General features: G+C 38.6%; 1 protein-coding gene across 1 annotated transcript in view; it reads left to right on the top strand.

The window, feature by feature from the left end:
- Window positions 1-25,970, top strand: part of ube2f (ubiquitin-conjugating enzyme E2F (putative)) — a 48,774-nt gene that overhangs the window by 7,012 nt on the left and 15,792 nt on the right. Inside the window, exon 4 of the mRNA XM_010783209.1 lies at window positions 3,743-3,808. Coding sequence (XP_010781511.1) covers window positions 3,743-3,808 — 66 coding nt within the window. The remainder of the gene's footprint in view (window positions 1-3,742; window positions 3,809-25,970) is intronic.

Raw genomic sequence — 25,970 nt, 5'->3', positions numbered from 1 at the left:
TTTTTTAGCTTAAAAAGGGCGTATAAAGCGTTAAGGGCGTCAAAAGTGACGTTTGTAGTGTATTGGGCGTACAAATTAGCGTATTAATTCCTAAAATCGGGCGTATAAGTTCCTTAAACGGCGTATTAGTTCCTAAAAACGGGCGGGCAAAAGACCTCACCCAATCCGTTCGCAGAGGTCCTTTGTCGGCCACCAAAAGAGAGGAGCCAGTCCCCTAGTGCAGCCCTCGGGTTGGTTTAACATTTGACACAGCAATAAGAGGGCAGTCCTCTCTTTCGAAATTTTCCTCTGATTTACCTCAGAGCACTTTCAAGTTAACCATGAAATAATTTTTCCGTGCCCCCAACCAGTGTTCGACTACAACCAAGTCAGTCTGTTTGTCGACACTAGGCGAGCGAGTAATCCCTTACTTCTCACGCTAGAGAGGAGGCACGACAATATATAGGAGACCGACCGAGGAGGGGCGGTCGGCCCGAGCGAGCAGAGTTACAGGTCAACAACGTAAATTGCTCCAACCAAGAAACAGTGTAGTTGATACGGGATTGGTGCGGAAAAGAGAGTATAAAGAAGGTGGAAAATACATTGTGTAAGATTTGCGACATTAGTACGAGATTTTTATGAAGAGCCCGACAAACCAAGGCCAGTAAGGCCTACCACAGTGTACTTTTCACTACTCTTCTCTTATACTCCCTTTCCCGCACAATTCGTATATGAATTTTTTTGTAATTTTTTTTACAGTGTTAAGACTCTAATATCAGCCTTAAGTCTAAAAAAGATTAAATTTACACCAGTCTAGAGGTTTTGGTAGTGTACCCCGGGATTAGGAGAAGTCATGTGTTCATTGTGTTTCACGCCATGTTGAAATTGAATGCCATATTACTTTCATAATTATCTGGACTGTCAAGATCTACCAAGTATCCAATTTTCGATTAAACTATTTATCGATCCTGGTTTTGGTAATTCTCGAAATTTTTGGTTGCCTTCATAACATTACTAAGTAAATTCCAATCAAATAAACATATCGTGTGTGTCCGTTAAGTTTCACGAAATGTTGTGCGTTACTGTGCGAAACATAACATTTATGCCAACTACGATGTTCTCCACGTCCACAATTTAGTTGAGACTTTTCGTAACCATTTATATATACAAAATCTGGGAGGTCTTTTTGCGCTCCTGTTTAGGAACTAATACGCACGATTTTAGGAACTAATACGCCCGATTTAAGGAACTAACACGCACGATTTAAGGAACTAATACGCCCGATTTAAGGAACTAATACGCCCGATTTTAGGAACTAATACGCTAATTTGTACGTCCCAAAAATACACTAAAATACGCCACTTTAACGCCCTTCAACACTTTATACGCCTTTATACGATTTATACGCCCTTTTTTCTTATTGTTAAAAAATTTTATAACCCGACAGAATAAATAAGAGAGAGTGTGTGTTGGACGGTGATTGCAATTTGTGGAAACGATAAGTTAATTTGTTTAAGTTACAAATGAATAACCTTTTCGTTAACCCGATAAACTTAGGGGGGGGGGGTGTGTGTGAAGAGGCGGAGTAAGACAAAAGTAAATGAGCAAGCAATAGACCGGTCGAAGTTAGAACATCCGATGAGTGAAGCAAAGAACATCGGGAGCTTTCCCAAAACCTCCAACTACGGAGGCACTTGAACTCAGCAAACCGAAAGAACAGGCGTCGTCGTCGTTCGCTCACGCTTACCAACTTTCGTTCCCAGCCGGGCAAGCTAAAAGAGAATACGAGATTGTGTGTCACGTGCCCGTCTTACAAGGGGTGAAAAACGGGCAGAAATCATCTTTAAAGCACCCATTTACTCTACCTAATCTAACAAGTAGCCAAAAGAGATAGCACACTCAGGTGTGCGGAATATGCACAAATGGTAAGACACTACGCGGCTCGACGTACTGCAGTGCAGTTCGCTCAATTGAAAAAAAAAAAGGGAGTTAAAACCCACCTTTTTATCGCCCCTAATACGGCCAGAAAACTATTTGATACGCCGGAACTCTTTAGACGCGGTAAAACGACTAATACGCCATTTAAGACGCTAGCGTCTTAGACGCAAAAAGACCTCCCAGATCAACGTCGGTAAGCAGGTGTTCGCGAGTTTAGTAGCCATGCTTCTACGGACAATACCTGTTCTAAGAATGATCAATTTGTTCCGTTCAATCTAAACACACAAACTGCCGCGGCCGCCTAGGACTTTTATCGACACGTAAAATTACAATTTTTTTGTTGGGTTTACTCTTTATTAGCTGAGATTTTTGGTGTCTACAACAAAACAGTGTCGTCGCACTCAAGGTGAAAGAAAACAACAGGTAATTGGGACTGTACGATCAATGTACACCCCACAACTTAAAATTTAGGGCTGTCTTATTTATTCTCTCTCACACACAACCTGCCACTAATGTTAAACCCCTTTACTATTCAATTAAACACATTCAATGTTTATTTATTGTAAAAGTAATTGGGCTATTTTAATCTCACGCGCACACACACACACACACACACACACACACACTTCTCCGCCTCATTCTGTTCTCATTTACTCGTTCGTTATCTGACCAGCTTCAATATTGTAGGCTACTCACCTCGTTTCTTGTAGCCCTACGTAAAGGGTTTTGGAGGTTGATGCCTCGTGAACGTGAGTTGTTTGGCTTTCTGTCCGCAGCAGAAGAAAGCATTTTCGAATGTTTGAATGAATCAAAGTGGGTCGTCACCGTCGATTTTCTCTTATGCTCCAACACACAGTTGCACGGGGTGCAGAATAGTTTCCCCCCACTTTTTGCCCGGTCTTTAGTAGAAATGTTCGTCGGTAAATGAGATGGATTAGATATTTTCATCTTGGTGTTTTCTCTATCGTGTGAGCTCCACACGTTCACTCTATACAGTGTTGTTTACATTCTGTGATGCGCGAGCTGATGACGTCACGTCAAGACGAGTTAACTTTTTTTTTTCTCAACTTTGTGTGGAAAAATGCGGGGGTTATGCGGCCTTTTGATAAATTTGCGCCCTTTTAGAAATCTGCGCCATTTTGCTGATTATGCGGTAAATTCTGCGATCGCAGAATCACGTTTTTCTGGAGGGTCTAATGTTTTCAACCTTTAAAACCCTTTTAATGCCATCAACCTGCAGAAGTAGTGCAGAAGAAGAGCAACTCTGATTAACTGTAATCAAACAAATAAACACAAACTTGGGGCGTGGAACATGCATACATCTACTCAATAGCCTTGTTGAAAACTCTATTCCGATTGGTCAGTTAAGGTATTCTATAGTCTGTTATTTTAAATGAAAAGGACAAAGTTGATTTCATCTAGGTTGTTCCTTTACATTTATACCACACGTTATAGAAGTCTCACTATATGTGGTAGCCTTATGTATCCAAAGTATCATTTTAAACTGTCGATTCAGTGAAAAGAGCTGATGTAATGTTGATTTAGTAAAAAAAGAATTCTAGCACATGATGTCATTTGTCTAGGGTGCGGTACATGTGTTTGAACAGCAGGGGGGGATGTGGTGCCACATGGAGACCCCAGGCATTAATCCTGCTAGATGGGATGACAGAATGAAAAATGTTGCTCGAGATGGACTTTAATAAAAATACAATAAATTATTGATGTTATTGTCACAGAGAAAAGTAATGGTAGACCTTCATGGAGCTACTGCTGGCTTTAACCCTTGACCAGACTTACTAAACTCCTGTCATTTGTTTTTGTTCAGGTACATGCAAAGCCAATTTCCCAGATGAGGACAAGCTGCATCATTTTCAGCTGGCAGTGTCACCTGGTAAGAGAAACATCATCCGTCTGTCCCTTTACACACATAACTGCTCCCTAAAGAGAAAAATAATGACAGTCAATGTCAGTTTGGTTTCCACCCCTGCAGTGTTAGTATTGTGTGCACTTATTGCAGCAGTGTTTGTGGCTGCTGGTTTTTAAACACATACAAAAACCCAAAGAGAATAAAACATCACATTTAATGGTTATGATGCACCACACTTATATATATATTTTGTGGGAAAACCCAGCAGGGAACCTGAACCAGGATTTTGACACTTAAATGTACTGGTCAAACACTATAAAAAATGTAATATTTGTTTATTGTCGGAAAAATTGCTTTTCAGTTTTTTATACTAACATCACGTCATTTGGATTTGATTAGAATCACAATACTTTATTTATCCTGGGGGAATTAGGTTTTTTGTGACAGTTGTTCCATTTCTAAATGAAATAAAAGTAAAACAAAAAACTGAATAATATAAACGTAAGAAGTTAAAGTACGAATTTCTCAAAAAATGCAATAAAATAAAACATTTAATATAAAATACGAAGTTAGAGTAAGATGTCCAAAAAGTTCAAATAAAACTGCTAAAAACATTTTTTATAAACATAAGAAGTAAAAGTTAAACTGTGCAATGGTAATGGAACAATATATAATATGTATATTACAATATATAGAGGGGTATATTAGTATTACATTACACTGTATTTAATAGACTAGTATGACATAAAGGGCTGCATTCTGAAAAGTTGATTCATCATTGGAGACGACCGAGTACTTTTTTTCCACCAAATTCCTGCACTTTTTCTTAGTTATGTCATTGCACAGAGGCTAAACATTTACAAACTAATTCTAAAAATGACCTAACCACAAATCTACCGGAGGGCAGCCTAATGCCGGGCGGCAGCGTAGAGTAAGACAGCCTGACTCGTGTCTGTTGTCAGCTCGGCTGTTCTCAGCTCAGATGCAGACTGTCAATGAAGGCTGCTAAACTGCTATTGAACCAGACGCTGGAACGACCGTTGCCGTCCGCTGGGATTGACTCTTCAGCCGACAGCGCTGTCAGCAGAAGAGAGGCTCTGTGGTGTGTGAGGATTCGAAAACTCAACTGTCACCACTCTTTTTACTTTCTCTGATGTTTGTGAATCACAGGCGATGAACAAAGGCATTAGAACTTGGGTCTTTTAGCTAAAAGAGACTAGAGGGTGATATAAGGGTTTAGTGAGGGGCAGCAGTTCTGAAGTAAAGAGTATGAAGAAAACACTTCAGTACTTACAGTATGTGAAGTGTTTATAAAAAGTAAAATATTTATAGATATGACAAATTAAGAACCACAGGCACATTACATTTTATGTTTATATAAATATTTAGTATTTTATTTTGATGTTTGTATGAATATTTAATATATTTATATCTTTTTTTTGTAATCTTTATTATTTTGCCTAAAATATGAGAATTTTAAATAAATATAATAAAAACATATGTATAGCTATGAGAAGCACTAACCACTGCAGGCACATGATGTCTTATGTTTATATAAATATCTTTATTTTATTTTGTATTCATTTATTTGATCTTTAATTTAATTCAAAACATTTAGCAAATCAATTATTATTAAATATATTATGATATTAAAATATTATTTTCTTGATTCTGACGACAAACTCGAGGATAAACTTTTACAACAAATGTGAGAAGTGGAAAATAAATTCTCATTTTAATGCGGCACAGTTCTCTGAATACTGAGTGCTCAGCAACATTTTGTCTTTCTATTGTTCTTAGCCTCAGCCTCCAGGGAGGACATGCAGCCACAACCACTGCTTTCTCATTGTACGCAGGGTTTGTGTGTACACATTGTTTGGGAGTATGTCATTTATGATAGAGTGGGGGGGACTGCAGATCTTAGTAAGCCAATTTGTGTCTTAAAGTATTCCCTTGAAAAGGCACTCCAGTCTTCTCTGGGTATTTTTCGACGTTACTGCAGCACCATCATTATTCCCCACGTCCAATAAGCTTTGCTCAGCAGTGTTCCCAGCTAAATGGGCCACCTGTCGAATACTGTACAAACCGAGAACACTGGTGTGGGACTAGCCGAGTCTCTGGAGGCTGTTTTACCACTTACTTCCTGCTATTATAAAATCTATTAACACCGCTTAGACCAGATAGAAATTCATTGAGGATAAATGTGTAGAATTGTAAATGTTAAAGATTGAAATCATTATTAGGTTTAGATATGATAACAAGTATTTGAAGAATGAAACAATGTTCGCCTCATTTTGCTGTTGGCCTTTATTTTCTCCAAATTAGTTTAATGAAACTGTAGAGCTGCAGCGGAAAGTCAATATTTACTGGCATACGTGACTGAAACAATCCTTAAATAATACAGCCATTTAAGAAGCTTGAGCTACCATATTTATGGTGTTTATACTATTTTAACTTTGGAAATTGTATGTGCTAATATCGCAAAATCTTACATGTGTTTTAAGTTTGAGCTCATTTTAAAAGAAAAAAATCCCTTTTTATTATATTTTGTCTTTTCTTGTCTTTTTATATAGTTACTTAGGTAAGTACTCGATTATGATTGGTCAATTCAGACATTTCAGAGGTTGTTAATACTCGCTAACACACCGTGGCTTTGGATCATGGGACTATATTACTGCAGTCATATCAATCCGCAGAAAGAAGTTCGGTCAACTTAATGCCTGCTGTGGATAACAAACATTAGTTTTCATTCATCAGAAACAATCTGGAATACTTTTTGAATATTCACTTTTATATTTGTGGAGAGCTTGAAGCTTTTGATTCATGATAGCTAAACTTTCCCAGTAAAGAAAAAAACAACAACGCAAGAGAAGGAAAGAGGTCAACAGACAGAGCGACGTCAGAGAAATCAAAAGGATCAAAAGCAAGTAAACACTGTATGGGTTCTGGTTTAAAGACTGGTTAATGAAAATAAAATCCACTGTTGCCGCATCTCCAGCTGTTGGTTGGCCGTCGGGCTCCATGATCGTCCCGGTGTTTCATTTTCATTAATGACCCCCTCTTCCCACATTATCCGTTACTTAGAACAAGTGTTTTGTTGTGCTCTAAGAAAGTTCACGCATTATATTGTTTCTTCTTTACTTTTACGTTGTTCAGATAGTCCTTGATATGGCATTTAATGCTGCATTTTGAATGGGTTTCAATTCGTTTCAAGAGAGTTACCAAAGTCCCTGGCCTGCATCATTTTTTTTGCAAACTAAGTTGTTTTGACATTTTGATGCTTTAGTAAGCGGTAAATTAATTGAAAGTTATTCTAAAGCTATTCTAGGCCATGTTTGTGAGTGTGTACGTGTGAGTTAAGTGCCAGTTAGTGTGTATATCTGTGATTCATCCATCTTCCTGCCACCCGAGTCGAGACTGTTTCTCCAGCTTAGATTTCACAAAGGTCTTTGTAAGCAAAATCTGCAGAGAAAAGCAAAGATCAGCAATTAGAGACGCGGGTTCGGTGTCATGTTCTTAAAGAGGAGTTGATAAGGATATTGAGTTCTCAGAGAATGACACGCTCAATTATTCAGAGCCTCTGTCTCCCTCTTTTCACTTCCTTTCACTTGTTCTTCTCTGTTTATGTGTTTCTGTTCTCCCGTTGTTTCATCTCTCTCTCTTTTGTTCTTTTCCTTTTGTCTGCTCGGTCTGCTTCCCCTTGACTGAAAGCCAAGCAATACTGTTTTAGCACAGTTTTTTTATACTACAGCCTGGCACTACGATACCCTTGAGCTAAAGCTAAAGGACCAAATTACAGTGTTAGATCCAAACGACCTACTGTATGTGCATATCAAAAGTGCATTGCAGGAATGAGTCCTTATAGCTGGAAAGGAGATGGCTTTCCCAGTTCACTCGTCTTAGAGTCAACGTTTTGACTGTTTTTTGGGTGTGAGGGAGAGAAACTCCCTCTTGGGGGAACTTTGGGATTTTAGCCTTTGCAGAATATTTATTATTGTTTGATCGTATTGTCTTACACTGTGTTATTTCTAAATATTTAACCAAAAAGTTGTTTAACTAGCATCAATCTAATATTTGTTTGCTACATAAAAAACAAACACAGAACAATATTCTTCAAGCTCAGATCATCTGGAATGTCTCTTTAGTTACTCCATTTAGATTAGTCTCCTTTTCCCATGCAAACGCTCTGTGTCGTGACCCCTCTGCTCCGGACCCCTGTGTCTCTGAGGAATGGGGACAGCAGCAACACTTTGGGGTGAACACGTTCTCACATCATTGTTTGGATTATTAGAAAAACAATTATGAAGACTATAGACATGCAAATTATATTGTCTTTGAGTTTTAGTTGTGTTGTTGTCCCCATTGCTACAGAAACCGTTAAGCGGTTAAAAAAAAAAATCATTGCAAATGGCCATATTATAAGAAAGGAAGGAGTGTTACATTTATGGCAAAATGCATAACCCTAGTTTAGTCCTTCTTTTATACACACAATGACCTAATTTTGGCAACAAAAGAAAGCACATAAAGAAAGACTCACTCAATACTTTGTAAGGATCTTAGGTAGCAATCTTATCTTACAGTTATTTGAAAAATATCTGTAACACCTTTGGTTCTTCTTGCAAGTTGTGAAGTTCAAACTTGTGTTAACAGCTTTTCCACAGAGTGACGGTGTGTGTCATGTCTGGCCTTGGGTATTCATACGCTTATTATAGTTATATGGCTTTGTAAACCTCCAAACTTGAGATGAGTTATGCTTTAGCTTGTCTCGTGTCTTTCTAAAACAGACTTTGCCTTTGGTCTATTTGTGGATTCCCTATGTTGGAGCAGAATCAAAAGCATTTACATTTTGGCTTGCCAAACGGACGCTTGGCCAAAAAAAGAAAGAAAATAATAGTAAGATAATTACCCTACACATTGGGGTTTCAGTGATTATGCCATTGTTGGAGGTTGGTGGTGCTTTGTTGCTGCTGGTGGGGTTGTTTTTCTGTTGGAGGACAGCCAATGAGGTTACACAGGTGGTCATCAGAAGTTCATCTCTGCACAGGCGTGTGCATGTACGTGCTCATGTGACAGTTACAGTACAGCTGTATGGGTAAAGCGTGTTTTACAGCCATGCTGCATTTCAGTATTATTTGTATTGCAGAGTTTCCTGTATTGGGATGCCCTCAACGTCCTGGGAAACATACTTTGGTACTATTGGTTTTTGGTTGAGTTGTGTAGTTGTAACCTAGCTGTTTTGCTCTCATTATGGTGCCAGACAGGGACAGTTTGGTCAGTATTGCCCCTGTGACATTTAAAGAAAGACTGATGCAAATAAGGCAAGGCAGGAGAGGAGCAAATCTGCACACAAATGTTGATTCCCTCTTTTGATTTAAATAATGCATAATTTAGTATTTGTTTAACATTAATGCTCCAGGTATAATATTGTTGCCTAGATCTACATCTTTGGGAGGAGGACCTATATCTTATATATAACAGAATCAAAATAGTTCATCATACAAGATAAATAGAAAAAAAAAATTATAACATTATAGGTACGAAGATGGCTATTACAGTACAATATATAAATGCTTTATCACCTGTATCTGCCCCCACTCTTCATTCTATACCTAAAAAAAAAATACAATCGGTGGACAACCCCTTGCAAAGTATACAAATAACAAAAGGTGAAAAGGTAATATAGCTCTTTATGTAGGACAACTCTCTGATTGTAATGGCCTTATATTGTCAGTACCACAAAATACAGAAGCTTCCTTGTTTGTTTCTGTTTTTCCAGATAAGCCGTCCCAATCGGTTTTGCTTTTAATAATGGATCCGTCTTTAAGAAATCTGTCACAAACTATAATTACCTGTCATCTCCAATCAAGCCTTCTACCATCACTGTACTTCCTTTTATTCCTACAGGGGACATCGCAGTTATGCTAATAAATCTTGGTATGATGGCTGATTTCTTGCTCAGATTTTTTTACTTGGATGCACTTAAGAAGGCAAAATTGTTTATCCAGACAAAGGCTACATTTACATTTTAAGGGTCCTCTCAGACTGCTTCAAATTGTGGGTCTTTCAATTGAACGGTAGGATTTGTTTATTGTGTAAAAACCAAGCAGACCACCCAAATTATGTTGTGATGCATATTCGGGTGATGTTCTTGAATCTGCCTCTTAGGTACAGTATTTGAGTAGTTCCTCATTTACAGTGAGTACAGTGAGCACTATTCATCCCGTACATAGCAAACGCCTACAAATAGCCAAAACTAATGGGAATTGTGTGCCTTGCATTCTTGGACAAATATTTGGGTGTGCTTCCATTAAGCAACTAACTACACCTAAAAAAAAAGTTCTTTGGATTTACTCGATTTGAATGTGTACATTGGTCCCACACCATGAGAATGTGTAAGACTGACACATTTTTGCTTGTTAAACCATCATATACTATTCACATCAGACCGCTAGAAATAATCATGTTGATTCAACATGATATTTTTCAGTTACTGCAATCCCATTTTATTGAGAAATGTTAAAGCANGGGGGAAATCAACAGTATTGTGGCTGCGAATAAGATCCTTTCATGTCATCAACAATTATAGTATTACATTTATAAACAGACTCGGACACACCACACTTATTGGATGACACACAGACACCACACCGAGGCACTCATCTACATCCATGCAATCAAGCGAAAGAGTAACTTCCACATCCGCCATCGCTTGACTTCATTCTCCAGATTTACGTCAGATCACACACTTTCCACCACCGCAGGAGTACTTTTACTAGGAATAATGGTTCCGAATAGTCCTGGGATTTTGAGTTCACATACTCCAGTCAATTCACTACACAGACCACATTTTTGCAACATTTTCTACACACACACACACTACATTGATTTCACAGCAAACACAATATTTAGAAATAAAAAAAACCGCGGGCCAAAAAGATCTGGAAACATAGAACTTTTTTTTCCTGGAACCTTTTCACCAGTTTTCAGTCCCTGCTAGAACCGTGGTAACTTTCCTGGGGAGGAAACTGGTTACCAATTTTTCTGATTGGCTGGGCGAAATTGCAACCACGGCCCCCATAAAGTCTCCTGAAAGGTTTCTGTAAGCCACCATTTTATTTGCTCGCATTAGCATTATTAGCATTAGCCCAGCGCACCAACGGGAGTAGAGACCCCGTATGGCACTACAAAAAAGAAAACATCGGTAGCGGTGGGATGAGGTAGGTGTCTTCTGCGTTGCTGAAGCAGATTTTATCTCTAAGATCTTTTCCCAGTTCAGATAATATAAACAAAAATATCTCGTCTAATAATATAATTATCTCAGTACATAAATTTCTTTCAAAATAATAATATCTAATAATAAATAAATTTTTATTTTTTTTTAAAAAACAGGTCCGTTCTCTGAAGCCAGTCCTCCAATTCCGGGAACATCCGGCCGGGGACTTCGGGCTGGCAATATACGCCGTGAAGTTTGCTTGCGGTGCCTGCGGTAAACCCAAAGCAGTAAGAAACAAGTGACTGCATTCGGCTTAATTTGCGTAATCCTCCCTCGGGACTTATTCCGCGGTCGTGAACAGTGATCTGCTAATAGTTCCGAAACTAAGAGTTCCGGGGAACTAAGTTCCTAAGAGCTATTCCTGGGAAAAGTACTCACACTCAACCCATGGCAGCAAATAAAGCTTACGCAAGTTCAACGCAGGAAGACGCATCCCTCAGTCATTCATTCACATATTCGCCATATTACTACTTCTCCTCCCTCTCAACAGTTGAGTTCGGGGGCGTCACACTCCCCAGCTAAAACCTTATCAACTTCGCCTTCTATTTCCACAAGCCTATCATTAGTGCATTGCTAAACCTTTAAATCTGCTCTCTCCCCTTCCTCACAGTTGTCATTTCAGGTGACTCAACGTAGCCCTCCTCCACCCCTTCCACCTTCCTTTCTTCCAAATCCAGGGTCAAGCTTAAACCACAACTCTTCAGACTGACCTCCATCATTCCCTTCATGCCTCCACCACTACCAGTGTGTAGACCCCAGGGGGGAATCATCGGTTCGGTTTTTCCCCTCCACATTTGAGCACAACAGGGTCTAATCGCCAAACACCATTACATGCATCTGTGTATTCCCGGCAATAAAAATATATCGTTATATCAAAGGAAACTTGTCTCTCCTGATTGAAACAGAGTTGGCAGAGCTCAGCAACCATCATGCTCTGGTCTCTGACTCGTACAGGTTGATCAGGACGCCTGGTCAGCAGGGACGGTGCAATCTGCAGAGAACAGCATGAACCTCTCAAGGTGAGCCTCCTCACTGTGTACACAGGGAGGCAACTGGTTGTTTCCTGGACCAGCCATGGTTTGGCAGTGACACACACTGCATACACAATGTGGAATTGGCAATGAATGAACAGTCTGGCATGTCTTTCTTATTCCTCTACCCTCTTTTATCAATAGCTATTGAATTTGTGTTTTTATGTACCAGTTCAGGGTGGCTTTTTTTATTTTTATGAAGGGACTGCAGATTAAAGATAGCTATGTATCTAACTTTTGCACAAGTAATGTCTATTAATGTTCACTATGCCCGTAACTCTGTTTTCTGAAATAGGCTCCATTAATGAATACAAATATTATTCTGATTTGAAAATTGTTTTAAAAAGGAATATATTAATAATAAGAATAATGCAACAAATACAACATTGGAATAGAAAGGTTAATCAATCTTAAATAAAACATCTACCCATTCACATTTCTCATATCTAACCCTCCAAAAACGTCCTTTCCCCTTCAACAATTTACCACTTTTTGCTTGCCCAACTCCTTCCAATTTCTATGAATAATAACAATTAAAAAAACAACTGATGTCATATATTTCCCAAGCTCTTTAAGGAAAAAAAGAAAGAATAACATTAAAGAAGATTGATGGAGGAAACACAATAAATCTATAAACAGCATGAGAGTAGGAAATAGCAGATCCTGGAAAACAGCATTACAAAGTGACATATTTAGTGACTGCTCCAAGCAGGAAAGTGTGTCGTCTGCGGTTTGTCTCTGAAGTATCATTTATTTTGTGTGTGAAAGAAACCTGTCTGGGAGATCTGGGTTTAGTCAGAGCAAAAAAGTGCAAAAAACAGGAAACACATGGTAGAAAGGCTAAAAAGCTCACCTCAGACCATCTGACACACACACCCCCACACACCACACACACACGCACAAACTATAATAGAATGTTCTAGGGTTATTGGAGTTGGAGGGTTGTTATTATTATTAGCTACAGTATGGGGTGAGTAAGTTTGTTATCACATAATTGAATTCCAAAGTTTCACTGGAGCAGACTCTACATACATTATTTACTTTGAAAAAGGTACGTTTACATGATATATACTTTTTACAGAATGATCCCAAATCAGATCAAACACAAGCAAGCTGAAATGGGAAATTCTGCGACCAACAATTCAGATACAAATTGTTAGAAATGTTTCAATCGCACTAACTGATATCCAGTAAACTGATATAGCAAATACATTTGTTCTGTTCCACAACGACAGAACAAGATATTTCCACAGACAGTTAACTTTATGACATTAGCCCCAACAAAAGACTCATATCTTCAGAAATCATTCCAATAAATTCCTGCAGCAGGTCTACTGGGTCGTCTGCTGTAATGCGATATTCATAAGGTAAAATGTAGGTTAGCCTGTTGGACTGCTACATTAGCACATCAGTGAAAGTCATCCTCTGGGGACCATGAATTTCTCGACAAGATGTTGTGCCAAACCATCCACTTGGTATTAAGATATTTCACTTTACATGTGAAAACTTTGATTAGCAGGTGGCTTTAGAAGGAAGATTAAGGAATGACAAAAGCCATTACGATTTATCCTATGGGCAACATTGAAATGTGGACAGGCTGATTGATGATGACGAAAATACAGTTATTCAACTCGTATTTTATTCCTAAGCACTAAAATAGTCTGTCCTATTCAAGATTCAAGGCTTTTATTGGCATTCGTACATAGCTACAGTGTAGTTATGTCAATGAAATATGGACAGAGACAAATGATAGTAAGGATCTAAGAATAACCAAAGAAGTATGCGCTGTAGCCTCAAATCCTGAAGCATCTGTTCTGTTTACCCAGTGGCCTCCGAGTACTGTACAACTCATAAAGCCCAGTGAGTGTGACACTCATAATAAAACCTCTGAGCAACTTGTAAAAAGGAGACAACATCTACCTAAACCACAGCTGGGGAGGGATGTCTGTGGTCTTTGCACAAACACGCTTACCATCACACTTTACCTGTTCATTAGAAAACTTTAGCATTCCAAGGTTGTTTCCCTGAATTTCTGGATAAACACACAACCACTTATGTAACGGGAATGTGAACCGCACTAAACACAATGTTTAACTTCAAGTTCCCCATGCTGGTGTTTAAACAGCTGCTGAAACCCCTTAGGGCTCACTTGTAGCTCAATAATAACTGCACTATAAAGTTTTAATGTAAAGGTAAGATGTTTGTAAATCTGAAGTAGGAACAATTTCAGACTGATATTATCAGTCGATTGAGGTAATACCAAAATCATTCAAAATGCACCTGGGTTACCTGAACACTGCATGTATACAGCAAAACTAACAATATTTGTAATGAAAGATATAGATATATATATATTTTACTAACTTTCAAGATTAGAGTATTGTATCCTGTATGAGTGTGTAATGCCTTGGTGCATTGCAGATAAGGTTTTTTAAGTGTTAATCTGTTACACCAACTGGACTTCCTGGATTAACATCAGACCTCCAGCATAGCAGTGTGGCGCTGTGCTGGGCTTTTTTCAGTCTGAATCTCCATAACATAAATATAATGTTCTGCACCCCACATTGTGTGGAAGGGTCATGTAAGTTGCAATAGTTAGGGAGACGAGGACAGTGTTATTCACCTTGATACAGTATCTATTCACACGCAGCAATGACACAAGGTCATATCACCATCACACATACCTCTCACCACTGTAGAGCAAGAAAATATGCAGAAGGTTGAAAATCGAAAGTTTAATTGATTCGAAACATACTGGAAATATTTTAAATTTGCAATTACATAACAAAATAGTATGCCACAAAGTCTACATAACCTTATTCACCCAAACATACAATCCTTTTTTAGAAAATCTGAGGCTTTCAAGGCCAAACAAATCAGACATGACTTCACCTACTGAGCAAACAATCCAGTGTGAACCGCTAACCTCTGAGCAACACTTCCCTCTGCAAAACAAACCGCTCATACAGATTATGATTCACCATCAGTCAAAAGTATTTTGACAAGAACTCAAAAAAGCAATAACTTCGTTGTGGTGTATGCAAAGGGGGAGGACTGATTACTCACCTTAGACGCTTCGTGAATAAGTGTCTGGTAAACAGTCCATTAGCTAGTTCTTACTGGAAAAGAAAGTCATTTTAAGACCAGCACATGTTGGGGGAAATGCTTTTTGAAGACAAGGACATAAGTGGAGTGACAAGGAGAAAAAAAAAGTTATTTTCTTTCCTGGGTTCTGCTTGAAAAGATGCACACCGCAGAGAAGCCTTTTAACATCTGAAATAGAGTCTGAAAAGCTTGATTACCTTACGTTATGTAAACATCACTTGAGGACAATTTCCTGAATAGGTAAAGTGGAAAACATTTAGGTAATTACAACTGTTGAAGGTCTACCCTGTACCACATGGGGTCACATCATTTTCAGTAAATAAAGATATTAGAAATCCACAAATATATGTCTTTAAATGCATTTGCCATTTCATCAAAAACATATTTGGAAAGTGTTGCTTTTATTTAAATCAAGAAACACACTACATCTGGATTCAAAAATAAATACACGATAAACCTTTGTGAAGCGAGAAATGTACATGTAAATCCTGAATTAAATATGTGAATCCTGCATGGGCATTTGGTATATTGAAAGTAATCCAACCGCATAGTGACATGAGTGTGACTTTTCGTACATTTTAAAAATTGCATTTAGAGGAATGTGCGTGCATTTTTAAAAGTGTGATCGGCAGTGCATCCTTCCACAGTAGCAGACACACACTGACACACACACTCCCTAAATGAAGTCCACACTGTCTGCCCTGATGGCCCTCAGCTAAATATTTTAAAGTGAGTGTCTCACAACATCTGACCTGCTTTTTGATGATGTTGGTGGAAAGTTTCAGACCATAAATGAAGTCTGAGCAAAATCCTGACTCAGGGATACACTTTTTATATATTAGTGCGACTTTGCTGAAGGTGGGGAAAGGGACAGTTTGGCTCTTAGCTGCCTATTTATTGCCTCTAATTTGTTTTATAAGACAAAAACAGCACACAGCTGATTCTCAGTTGTAATCCGCAGTAGGCTACTAACGAATACACATACGACATATAATTAATGTTACTTTAAGACATTTCACTGTAAACATGTCATGCTTGATATATAATGTAAGCATACTGTGTCATACTTTTCACAGTGACAGTGTGTCATACAGTTTGCCAAACAAACGTCAGCTACTTTACATCAAAGTAGATCAGAATTACTTTTTATTAATAACATGGTCAGGAGGAAACAAATGGATTACGATTTAACTTCACAATAATTGTGCTCGTCTATGAAGCACTGAATGGCCTTTCTTTCTACTTTTTAATAAAGCATAATCTTAGTAATTGAATACTTTATCTAATAGGTCAAGCACCATGAGATCTGAGGGAGGCAGGAATGTCTAATCTTATATCAGAGTTAGAAATATGGGAGGGACACAGAAAGCCTTGTAAAATAAATGAATTGGGAGATCTAAAATATGCCTTTTTGTGGTGTCTTTTCTTCTGTATCTATAATTTATTTCACAGTTTGTGTGTTTCAACTTTGCACATGTATTCCTACATGGGCAAGTTGAAGGTGTGACAGTTTGATGCATATAATAAAAAGGAAGCTTAGCACCTTTAAATAATTAAGAGAATCATTTATCAATAAGTTTGTCAAGTAGAAGTCAATGCAATGTGGAGGCTTACTCTAAGTTTGTCTCTGAATAAACAATGCAGCTTCTTAAAATTAAAGAATATTTTCTGTGTCTTGCTTCCAAACTCCTGGGTAACATAAAGGGGAGTTGGCACAGAAGAGAGGATACACTTTGGTCCTCGCGAGAAAAAAACAAAGTACGCCCTGTCCTCGCCAGTCTGGGAGCACGTGGACTCCTGTATGATGTTGTATTTGCATTGCCACTTTACCTCAGAAATGTGTTACTATGCAGCATGTATTACCGAGCATTGGGTGTGGTGTTTTCAGCTGTTGGACAAATAGTGTTTTCAGTGTTTCCATAAAACTTAGATGATATGACAGTGTGGTCATGTTCATAGTTGTTATTGGATTCAACCCAGGTCTGTCTGTTCAACAAACGCAAGCCAGGAACTGTTCACTGCGAGTTGCCTCTTTTGAATTTGTGGGCGGTGAGCAGTTAGGGTTAAATCCTGCAACAGTTAATAGTTATTTTGTGCTTTCTAACAATAAATATTTACATAAATGTATAGATAATATACATTATTGTATTATAAGTTCATGTGTACAGTAACCTCCCATCCTAAAAAGCCACGGTTTGATTCTAAACACTGTCTTTATTCCACACGTGTTAAAGAGAGATCACATAAATGTCAATGAACATAGTGTCATTTAGTTTAGTGGTTTAAACATTATGCTGGGTTTTCATAAAATGTGTAAGGTCTAACCTGTCTGCATTCACAAATGAGGATAAGAGCAGTATCGGTTTTAAGTGGTTTACATGCTCATACTGCGGGCTTTATTTAAAAATTGCATACATCTTAATATACCCGCTGATAAAAGGCTCAAGCCCATACCAACCACCCACCTGTTTATATATTTTACTGTCAATGCCGTTTACACTGTATATATATATTCATCTGTTTATAGCCTATTTATAATTATTCTATTTATAATAATCCCATGTATAATTATTCTTATTATGTAGACTCCTGCACTGCTATTTTGCACTTCTGGTCAGATGCCTAAACTTACATTTCGTCACTAGTAGATGTACTACGTACGTAATGACAATAAAGTTGAATCTGAATCTTGCCTCACGAAACAAACACTAAATACACAAACTGTCAATGTGTACAAAAAGAAGAACCAAAACAGAGGTAAAACATACAGAGGTAATGTTCAGCTTTCTAAAGAAAACCTATTTGCGTACACATTTCCATTTCCAGCGACTATTTTGTGCAAATGCTGTAATTGGACCAATGAAAGCGAGATGGAGAAGGTAAGAGTCTGATTTGCGTGGGTGGGAGTGTTAAAAGCCTCTTCGAACCGTTAACGCCATTTTCCCTCCTTTCACAGCCTTTAATAGCAATGCAGTGTGACAGTCTCTTTCAGTGCAGGGCGCTTTGACTGTGGATCCGTCTCTCAAAGAAAAGGGTGAAATCAAGTTGGATGAAGATTAGTCAACCTGGCATTCCTCCCTTGAAGAAGTTTCATTAGAAGAGCACTCTCAGATAGGTATGGGCTGGTTTAGAAAGCAATAAAAACACTCAAGAGAGGATCACAGTAGATTTATCGTAATGAATTAAGATTGGATATCCTCAGGAGTGATTTTAAAAAGCTGTCTAGCTCGCGATGGTGGTAGTAAAGTGAATAAAGTTGCACATTTTGTATCTATATTTATGCAGGGGGACCATATGACTATCAATAACCCCATTTGATTGTATTTGACTAAAAGGTGTCCACAAAAGAATTCCTGTATGTAATGCAAAATTAATATGCTCTTTTTACATGCAAACCGTATTTCAGTTTCCCTTTGAAAATGAAATCTCCAGCTCTCCTTGTAGTTGATTCGTCTTTGTGTAAATGCATTTGTTTATATATATGTAATTTCTCTCTTACTTCTCTCCACCTACAGTATAATCTATTTTCTTCTATTCCAAACTCTTTTCCCGTCTCCATCAGTCTTTCCTATTTCTTTACAGTATGGGCTTTTTTCTTTAATATTCGGCCAAAACAAACATCTTGGCTTTTTATCTTCCTCCCTTTTTAATCTCTGTGTCCCATATTTTGGTCTTTCCTTTTCTCCATCTCGTCCTAAGCCTCTTTCTCTGCCGTTCTAATTTTACTTTCCCTACATTTCCCGTTTCTAGAGTCCTGTCTTGGAGGGCCCAAAACCCAGCTCCAATTCTGTCGGCTTTTCTATTGAATTTACTCTACAAACATTTTCTTCATACCATAGATTAACAGTCAAATGATAACATATATGGACTGCACACATGCAGCATTAAAAAGCGTATTAAAAATGTAGAAATGTTGCTGCTAAGGATTAAATGACCTTATCCAACGTTCACTTCACCACCTGTCCCCCTCACATCGCTACACACACTCTCCATTTGTTCAGCTGTTGTGTCTTTCTGTCTGAATGCTTGGCTGACTTCATCTTTACTAATGAAGCATGTTAGTGAAAGAAACACTGCACTAATCCTGCCCTGGCTGCAGCACTTAATAGATTTACATACACACAAATTAACAGACAAACCATCCAACAGGAATTAAAATGTACTGTAGACAATGTTCCATTGAGTCACATGAGAGCTGGTATAATGTTGGAGAAAGTGTGCGTCCAATTGGGGATATTTAGTTGTTTAATTTCCCCTTCCGAGGGAAAACAAAATCAAAAAGTTAAAAGAAGCCATGTTGCATCAGCTGCCGATCTTTTCAAGACACATTCGAAGGCTTAAACACATTTTCATCATCAAGTATTTACAAAAATGCTGAGATTTCCAGACCACTGGGGCCAGAGCTACAGTTGTCTGTTCCTCAAGACGGAGGATTTTAAAGAGCTACTCTGAGTCAAACAATCCACAGATCTTCTGATGCAATGCTGATGATATAGAGGAAATTCAAAGGTAACAGTCTCAGGCAAACAAAGAGGAGCGTACACACAGAAAAGCAGATACGAGTATGATCACAAACACACATAAATAATATGTTTACATGCACAATAGTTTTCTATATACACAAATGTTTCACTGCTCAGGAACATCATTTGTTTTTTCAAAAGTCCTCTGCCAAGTGAAATGAAGATGGGCTTTGCAGAAGTTGCTGAAGCTAAAAGTTGAGTTTTGCAGGTGTCCGGCAAGACACTTCATTAGTTTTGCCAAAAATACATACTACTCATAATAATCTATGCAACAGCAATTATCAAAATATTCTTGTGAACACAGTGACGGACCAAAAGTGCAACTGTTGTTTGAATCTAAAGAACCTCATGCGTCTTTTTAACAGACTAATTTGACTTTTTTTTTATTCTATTAATAAAGAAATGTCTGTGAGATTGCATATATGCATTGGGCACAATCCAAATATAAATCATTTTGGGTTTAAAGCAACATATTGGTAATTTTTGTCTATGGCTAATCAAAAATCTTCTCTTGATTCACTGTAAAAAGTTATTGGGCTCATTCTCTTCTAAAGAGAGAATACAGTCATAGCATGAGGTGAAGAATAGTTTCAACCTGCAGTTAATATACTTGTGAAAGTGGCCTGTGTTGAAACAGTTTTTGATTATGAAACACATTTGGTGCCACTGGTCCTCTGTGAATGGTTGTGTGGCAAAAGCAATGTTTTAACAATGATAAAAACCAGCCGCAGCTCAAACTGATCATTCACTGCCTAATATTCAGCCAGAAAACTGCCTCTGGGTTTAGGACACTGATGCTTCTATTTGAAAAATCAGTAACACAAAATGCATTAGGGAGTAAAATGGTGAATTTTGGTTCTCTATTCTTCTTACGAATATATGCGAATCAAATTGGCCAGTGTCAGCCCACACATGGTCTGAATCTGAAGCAGTCGCTGCGTGATTGTTACTGACACTTCCCGACTGTGCCTCTCCTCCCACATCAGTGACGCCAAGGTCATGATGAGTCATCGAAAACAAAATGGATACAGGTGAGAAGAAACTGATGGTAAATGCTATTTTTCTGAACCCCCACCCCCCACCATGAACTGTCACACACACAAATCCCCTTTAAAAAAAACAATTCCTGTCAAAGCCTTGCACTTTTACCTCAAATCCAAAGAATTATTAAGTTCCCTCTTTCTCACCAGAGCTTCTGAAAGTGCACCCCTTTCAGCTGCAGAAACAACTAAATGAACTGCAAAATCCTAAAAAGGATCCGCACTTTCTTGTCTGTATTTTACACCTCAAAGCCTCTGGTGCTTCAGATGCCAGTTTTAACAAAAGCTCCGAGATGAGACATCGTCAGTCAGGACTACACAGCGCTCTGCATGTAAAAGCAATTCTGCAGAGATTTGACCAAAAAAGCTGCATTCAAATCATCTTTAAATCTGACAGTGTAAATGTTTTGTTCACAGGTTTTAGTAATCTGAGGTTAGATGCTAAACTGTGATAGCAAGGGGCCACATCTGCTGTGACACACACACTTTACATACTGAGCCACAAAACTCTACAAAGAACCTTTAGGCTGTCTAAGGATGTGTATCATCCTTAATATCCCTATGTGTGTGACTGTGTGCTGGTGTGTGTGTGTGATCCATGGTTTGTCTAAGGGCTGGTAGACAGGGCCGCGGTCATAAATCCGCCCAGCCGTAACCACGGTGATTTGCAGGTTCAGAGAAACCATAAACATCAGCACTGAGCGGCCCGCTGCCCTTAGAGGAGGCTGAATTAAGTGGTGAGTGTGTAGCTGTGTGTGTTTGGGAGTGCCAAGTGTGTGTTTGTGCCCCCCTGGTTTGAATGAGTGTCTATGAGTTTGCTCAAGGGCATCTCGTGCTGGGGATGAGAGCCCAGTGCGGTGATTGGCCGGGCTCTGAGGGGTCATTAATCTAAGGTGCTCCATTGGCTGTGACGGTAGAGGGGAGGGGTTAGTGCAGCTGGACAGTTAGCCGCTGTCAGCTTTCTAATCGTCTACATTCTTCAGTATTAGATGGAGTGCGCAGAGGTTCACTGGGGCCACACTACATTTCTGTGTCCTGGGCAGTTTAGTTTCTCATCTTTTAAATAAATGCGGCAAAGTCTCCTGATTTATTTACTTGTTGGGGTTTAGAGGCAATTATTTAAACCGTGCCTTTAACTTGTTGTCTCTTTTGATAATCCTGATCACTCCAGCATCAGCATTACAGCAACAATAAACTGGTGTGTGAATCCTAGGAAACATGTTCGATTGTACCTTTAATGCATTTTAAACGATCAAATTCATCACAGTAGAATCATTGCATACTGTAGTGTGTTTTGTAGACGGGATAGTATTCCCTGTCCTTTTTGTAAGGTACATTCAAGCTTTTTCAAATAATCTATGTGGCTAAGTCGCTAGTGCCATTTCCAACAAATACAGAGGGACCCAAAATGTGTGTCGAAGAAGGATATAAAATAGGTCGTAAATGAATACACTGAAAAAAAAAGTTCTTTGGATTTACTCGATTTGAATGTGTAAATTGGTCCCACACCATGAGAATGTGTAAAACTGACACATTTTTGCTTGTTAAACCATCATATACTATTCACATCAGACCGCTAGAAATAATCATGTTGATTCAACATGATATTTTTCAGTTACTGCAATCCCATTTTATTGAGAAATGTTAAAGCAATTTCATCACGTTCTGTTTATTACATTTTGACCTGTAATTCTAACAAGATTTTTTCATGCTATTAATCAAATATATATATTTGATAAATTCTATTGTTACTGTGAAAAGGGTAAAACACCAAATTAAACCACATAATGGAGAACTAGTTTGAATGTACATAAGTGTGTGTATAGTGGTATTCTTGTTGCTTATTTAAATCTCAATAAAGTGTTTTGATACAGAACTGCTTGAGTTTGTATTTGCCTCCATGAGAAGCTATGTGTGCAATGTATTTGAATGAGATAGACTTAGCAAGTCATATTTGAAATTGCTTTAAACACGCATAATACGTTTTAATAATATTAGCATGAAAAATTCAANTTATTTTAATATTGCTGATTATGGCATACAGCTTAAGAAAACTCAAATATCCTATCTCTAAATATTAGAATATCATGAAAAAGTATACTAGTAGGGTAACACCCTACTAGTATACTTTTTCATGATATTCTAATATTTAGAGATAGGATATTTGAGTTTTCTTAAGCTGTATGCCATAATCAGCAATATTAAAATAATAAAAGGCTTGCAATATTTTCAGTTGATTTGTAATGAATCCAGAATGTATGACATTTTTGTTTTTTTAATTGCATTACAGAAAATAAAGAACTTTATCACAATATTCTAATTTTCTGAGACAGTCCTGTATATCACATTTAAAATTGAGATGGATAGATGGCTCAAGACACGGTCAATTAAAGTTACAATGTGTAGAATTAGGGTGTTTTAGCTAAAGGTGTGGTTAGAGAGGGAATGGCAACGCTCTACTCAATCAGAGAAGCTACGGTGGCACTGAAGGACCAAAGAGTAGCAGTGTGTTAGAGCTGCTGTCAGCCGGCACTCTGGTCACTTTCACTGCAGAGCTACTACACTACTGAAAGGAGAAAGATAAAAAAAAAAAAGCAAAAGCACTAATGGTCTCCTTGGCGATGAGCACTTTTTGTGTGCCATTCTTGCAAATAAATTATGTAATAACTAAAATGTAAAATATTGTAGCATCACTTTTCACAATTCTAAAATTCGTGATTCTCAAAAAACATTTTCAAAATCATTTATGTTTATAGGTTATTCATAATTGTGAGGATACTGTATCACTTACATTAGCCATTTGCGAAATTATTGTTTCCAGCCTTCCCCCAAGCTGTCCTCCTCGCTTTTGGAACAGCTTCATCAGGGTGCCAGATTGGAGGTCCAGCTAAGACAGGAATTTGGATTGTAGTGGCTTGGTCGTGATTCTCTTGAATTCAGAGTTGATCTGAAAACGCATAAAAGCAAAAAGGAATTTGATCATTGTTTAACATCAGGGAGAAAACAACCACCACAAATACTGGAGACCAGGATGAGGTTAAAAAGCACAGATGAATTATATATAATCAGTTACAATATATTAGCAGTTTGCCAGTGTGCCCATAGATGTCCTTTTATCAACTTCAAAATTCAGGATGAAAAACCGAGCATGGGATAAGCCTTACCTCAGAGACTTCAAACAGAGCAGGCCACCTTGCCATGAAATCCTCCACCATTGGACCATCACGAACAACTTTGTGTCTTCTGAGTGCAAAGGTCTTTTCCATCTTTCCATCTCAACCAACACGAGTGAAGCCGTGCAGCCTGTCCATCGTCACTGACTTTATGTTAAATCGGCAAAACAAAACTTCAGCCGTTGGCAGCACACATATTTGTTCAGAACATGAATAATAATCCTTGTCACAGACGGTCCTTGGCATGCGGAAAACAGTCGCTGTTTTTTAAAAGTTTATATGATGTTATTTTAAGTGTGGAAAGGGCACCAACAACTATAGCTTAGCCCGATCCGATCGCCATTCAGAAAATGGCTGCTTTAAAGTGTTTTGCCTGCAGTTTTGTAACTACACTTCCCACAGTAGTAAATCATGGTTTAAATTAATCGGTGTCAGTATGTTGTTGATTCGGCCTCATTGTTATACGTTTATTACAATGAAATCACGGCAAATAAGCTAAATAAATGTACGTCCTTTGACCGAGACCGACTCACAAACACAGCTACACGTGCGCCATGCCCGACACAGGCATGGCTCACGTGATCACACAAACGCCACAGCAGTAACCGCAAAAGTGAAGCAGACTGAATACTTTCTCCACATCTGCCAGTAACGGCCCGTCCACACTATAGCTTCAAAAAAAGCTTGGAGCTGGGCGTGTCTGAAGCTTGGGGATTTTATTCGAGCACCGCGACCAACAACCAATCACATGAATGTCCCACCCCCGGCATACAAAGCAAAAAACCCCGGGGATTTTATGCGAGCAATATATATACAGTGGGGCAAAAACGTATTTAGTCAGCCACCAATTGTGCAAGTTCTCCCACTTAAAAAGATGAGGGAGGCCTGTAATTTTCATCCTAGGTATACCTCAACTATGAGAGACAGAATGAGAAAAAAAAATCCAGGAAATCACATTGTCTGATTTTTAAAGAATTTATTTGCAAATTATGGTGGAAAATAAGTATTTGGTCAATAACAAAAGCTCATCTCAATACTTTGTTATATACCCTTTGTTGGGAATGACAGAGGTCAAACGTTTTCTGTAAGTCTTCACAAGGTTTTCACACACTGTTGCTGGTATTTTGGCCCATTCCTCCATGCAGATCTCCTCTAGAGCAGTGATGTTTTGGGGCTGTCGCTGGGCAACACGGACTTTCAACTCCCTCCAAAGATTTTCTATGGGGTTGAGATCTGGAGACTGGCTAGGCCACTCCAGGACCTTGAAACGCTTCTTACGAAGCCACTCCTTCGTTGCCCGGGCGGTGTGTTTGGGATCATTGTCATGCTGAAAGACGCAGCCACGTTTCATCTTCAATGCCCTTGCTGATGGAAGGAGGTTGTCACTCAAAATCTCACGTTACATGGCCCCATTCATTCTTTCCTTTACACGGATCAGTCGTCCTGGTCCCTTTGCAGAAAAACAGCCCCAAAGCATGATGTTTTCACCCCCATGTTTCACAGTAGGTATGGTGTTGTTTGGATGCAACTCAGCATTCTTTCTCCTCCAAACATGTCTTGTTGAGTTTTTACCAAAAAGTTCTATTTTGGTTTCATCTGACCATATGACATTCTCCCAATCCTCTTCTGGATCATCTACAAACTTCAGACGGGCCTGGACATGTACTGGCTTAAGCAGGGGGACACGTCTGGCACTGCAGGATTTGAGTCCCTGGCGGCGTAGTGTGTTACTGATGGTAGCCTTTGTTACTTTGGTCCCAGCTCTCTGCAGGTCATTGACTAGGTCCCCCCGTGTGGTTCTGGGACTTTTGCTCACCGTTCTTGTGATCATTTTGACCCCACGGGGTGAGATCTTGCGTGGAGCCCCAGATCGAGGGAGATTATCAGTGGTCTTGTATGTCTTCCATTTTCTAATAATTGCTCCCACAGTTGATTTGTTCACACCAAGCTGCTTACCTATTGCAGATTCAGTCTTCCCAGCCTGATGCAGGTCTACAATTTTGTTTCTGGTGTCCTTTGACAGCTCTTTGGTCATGGCCAT

The sequence above is a fragment of the Notothenia coriiceps genome, unplaced genomic scaffold (assembly GCF_000735185.1).
Source record: "Notothenia coriiceps isolate Sejong01 unplaced genomic scaffold, NC01 NC01_scaffold00024829, whole genome shotgun sequence".
In the NCBI taxonomy this organism is placed as follows: domain Eukaryota; kingdom Metazoa; phylum Chordata; class Actinopteri; order Perciformes; family Nototheniidae; genus Notothenia; species Notothenia coriiceps.
The sequence above is the reverse complement of the archived record's forward strand: the minus strand, read 5'-3'. Positions and strand labels throughout refer to the sequence as shown.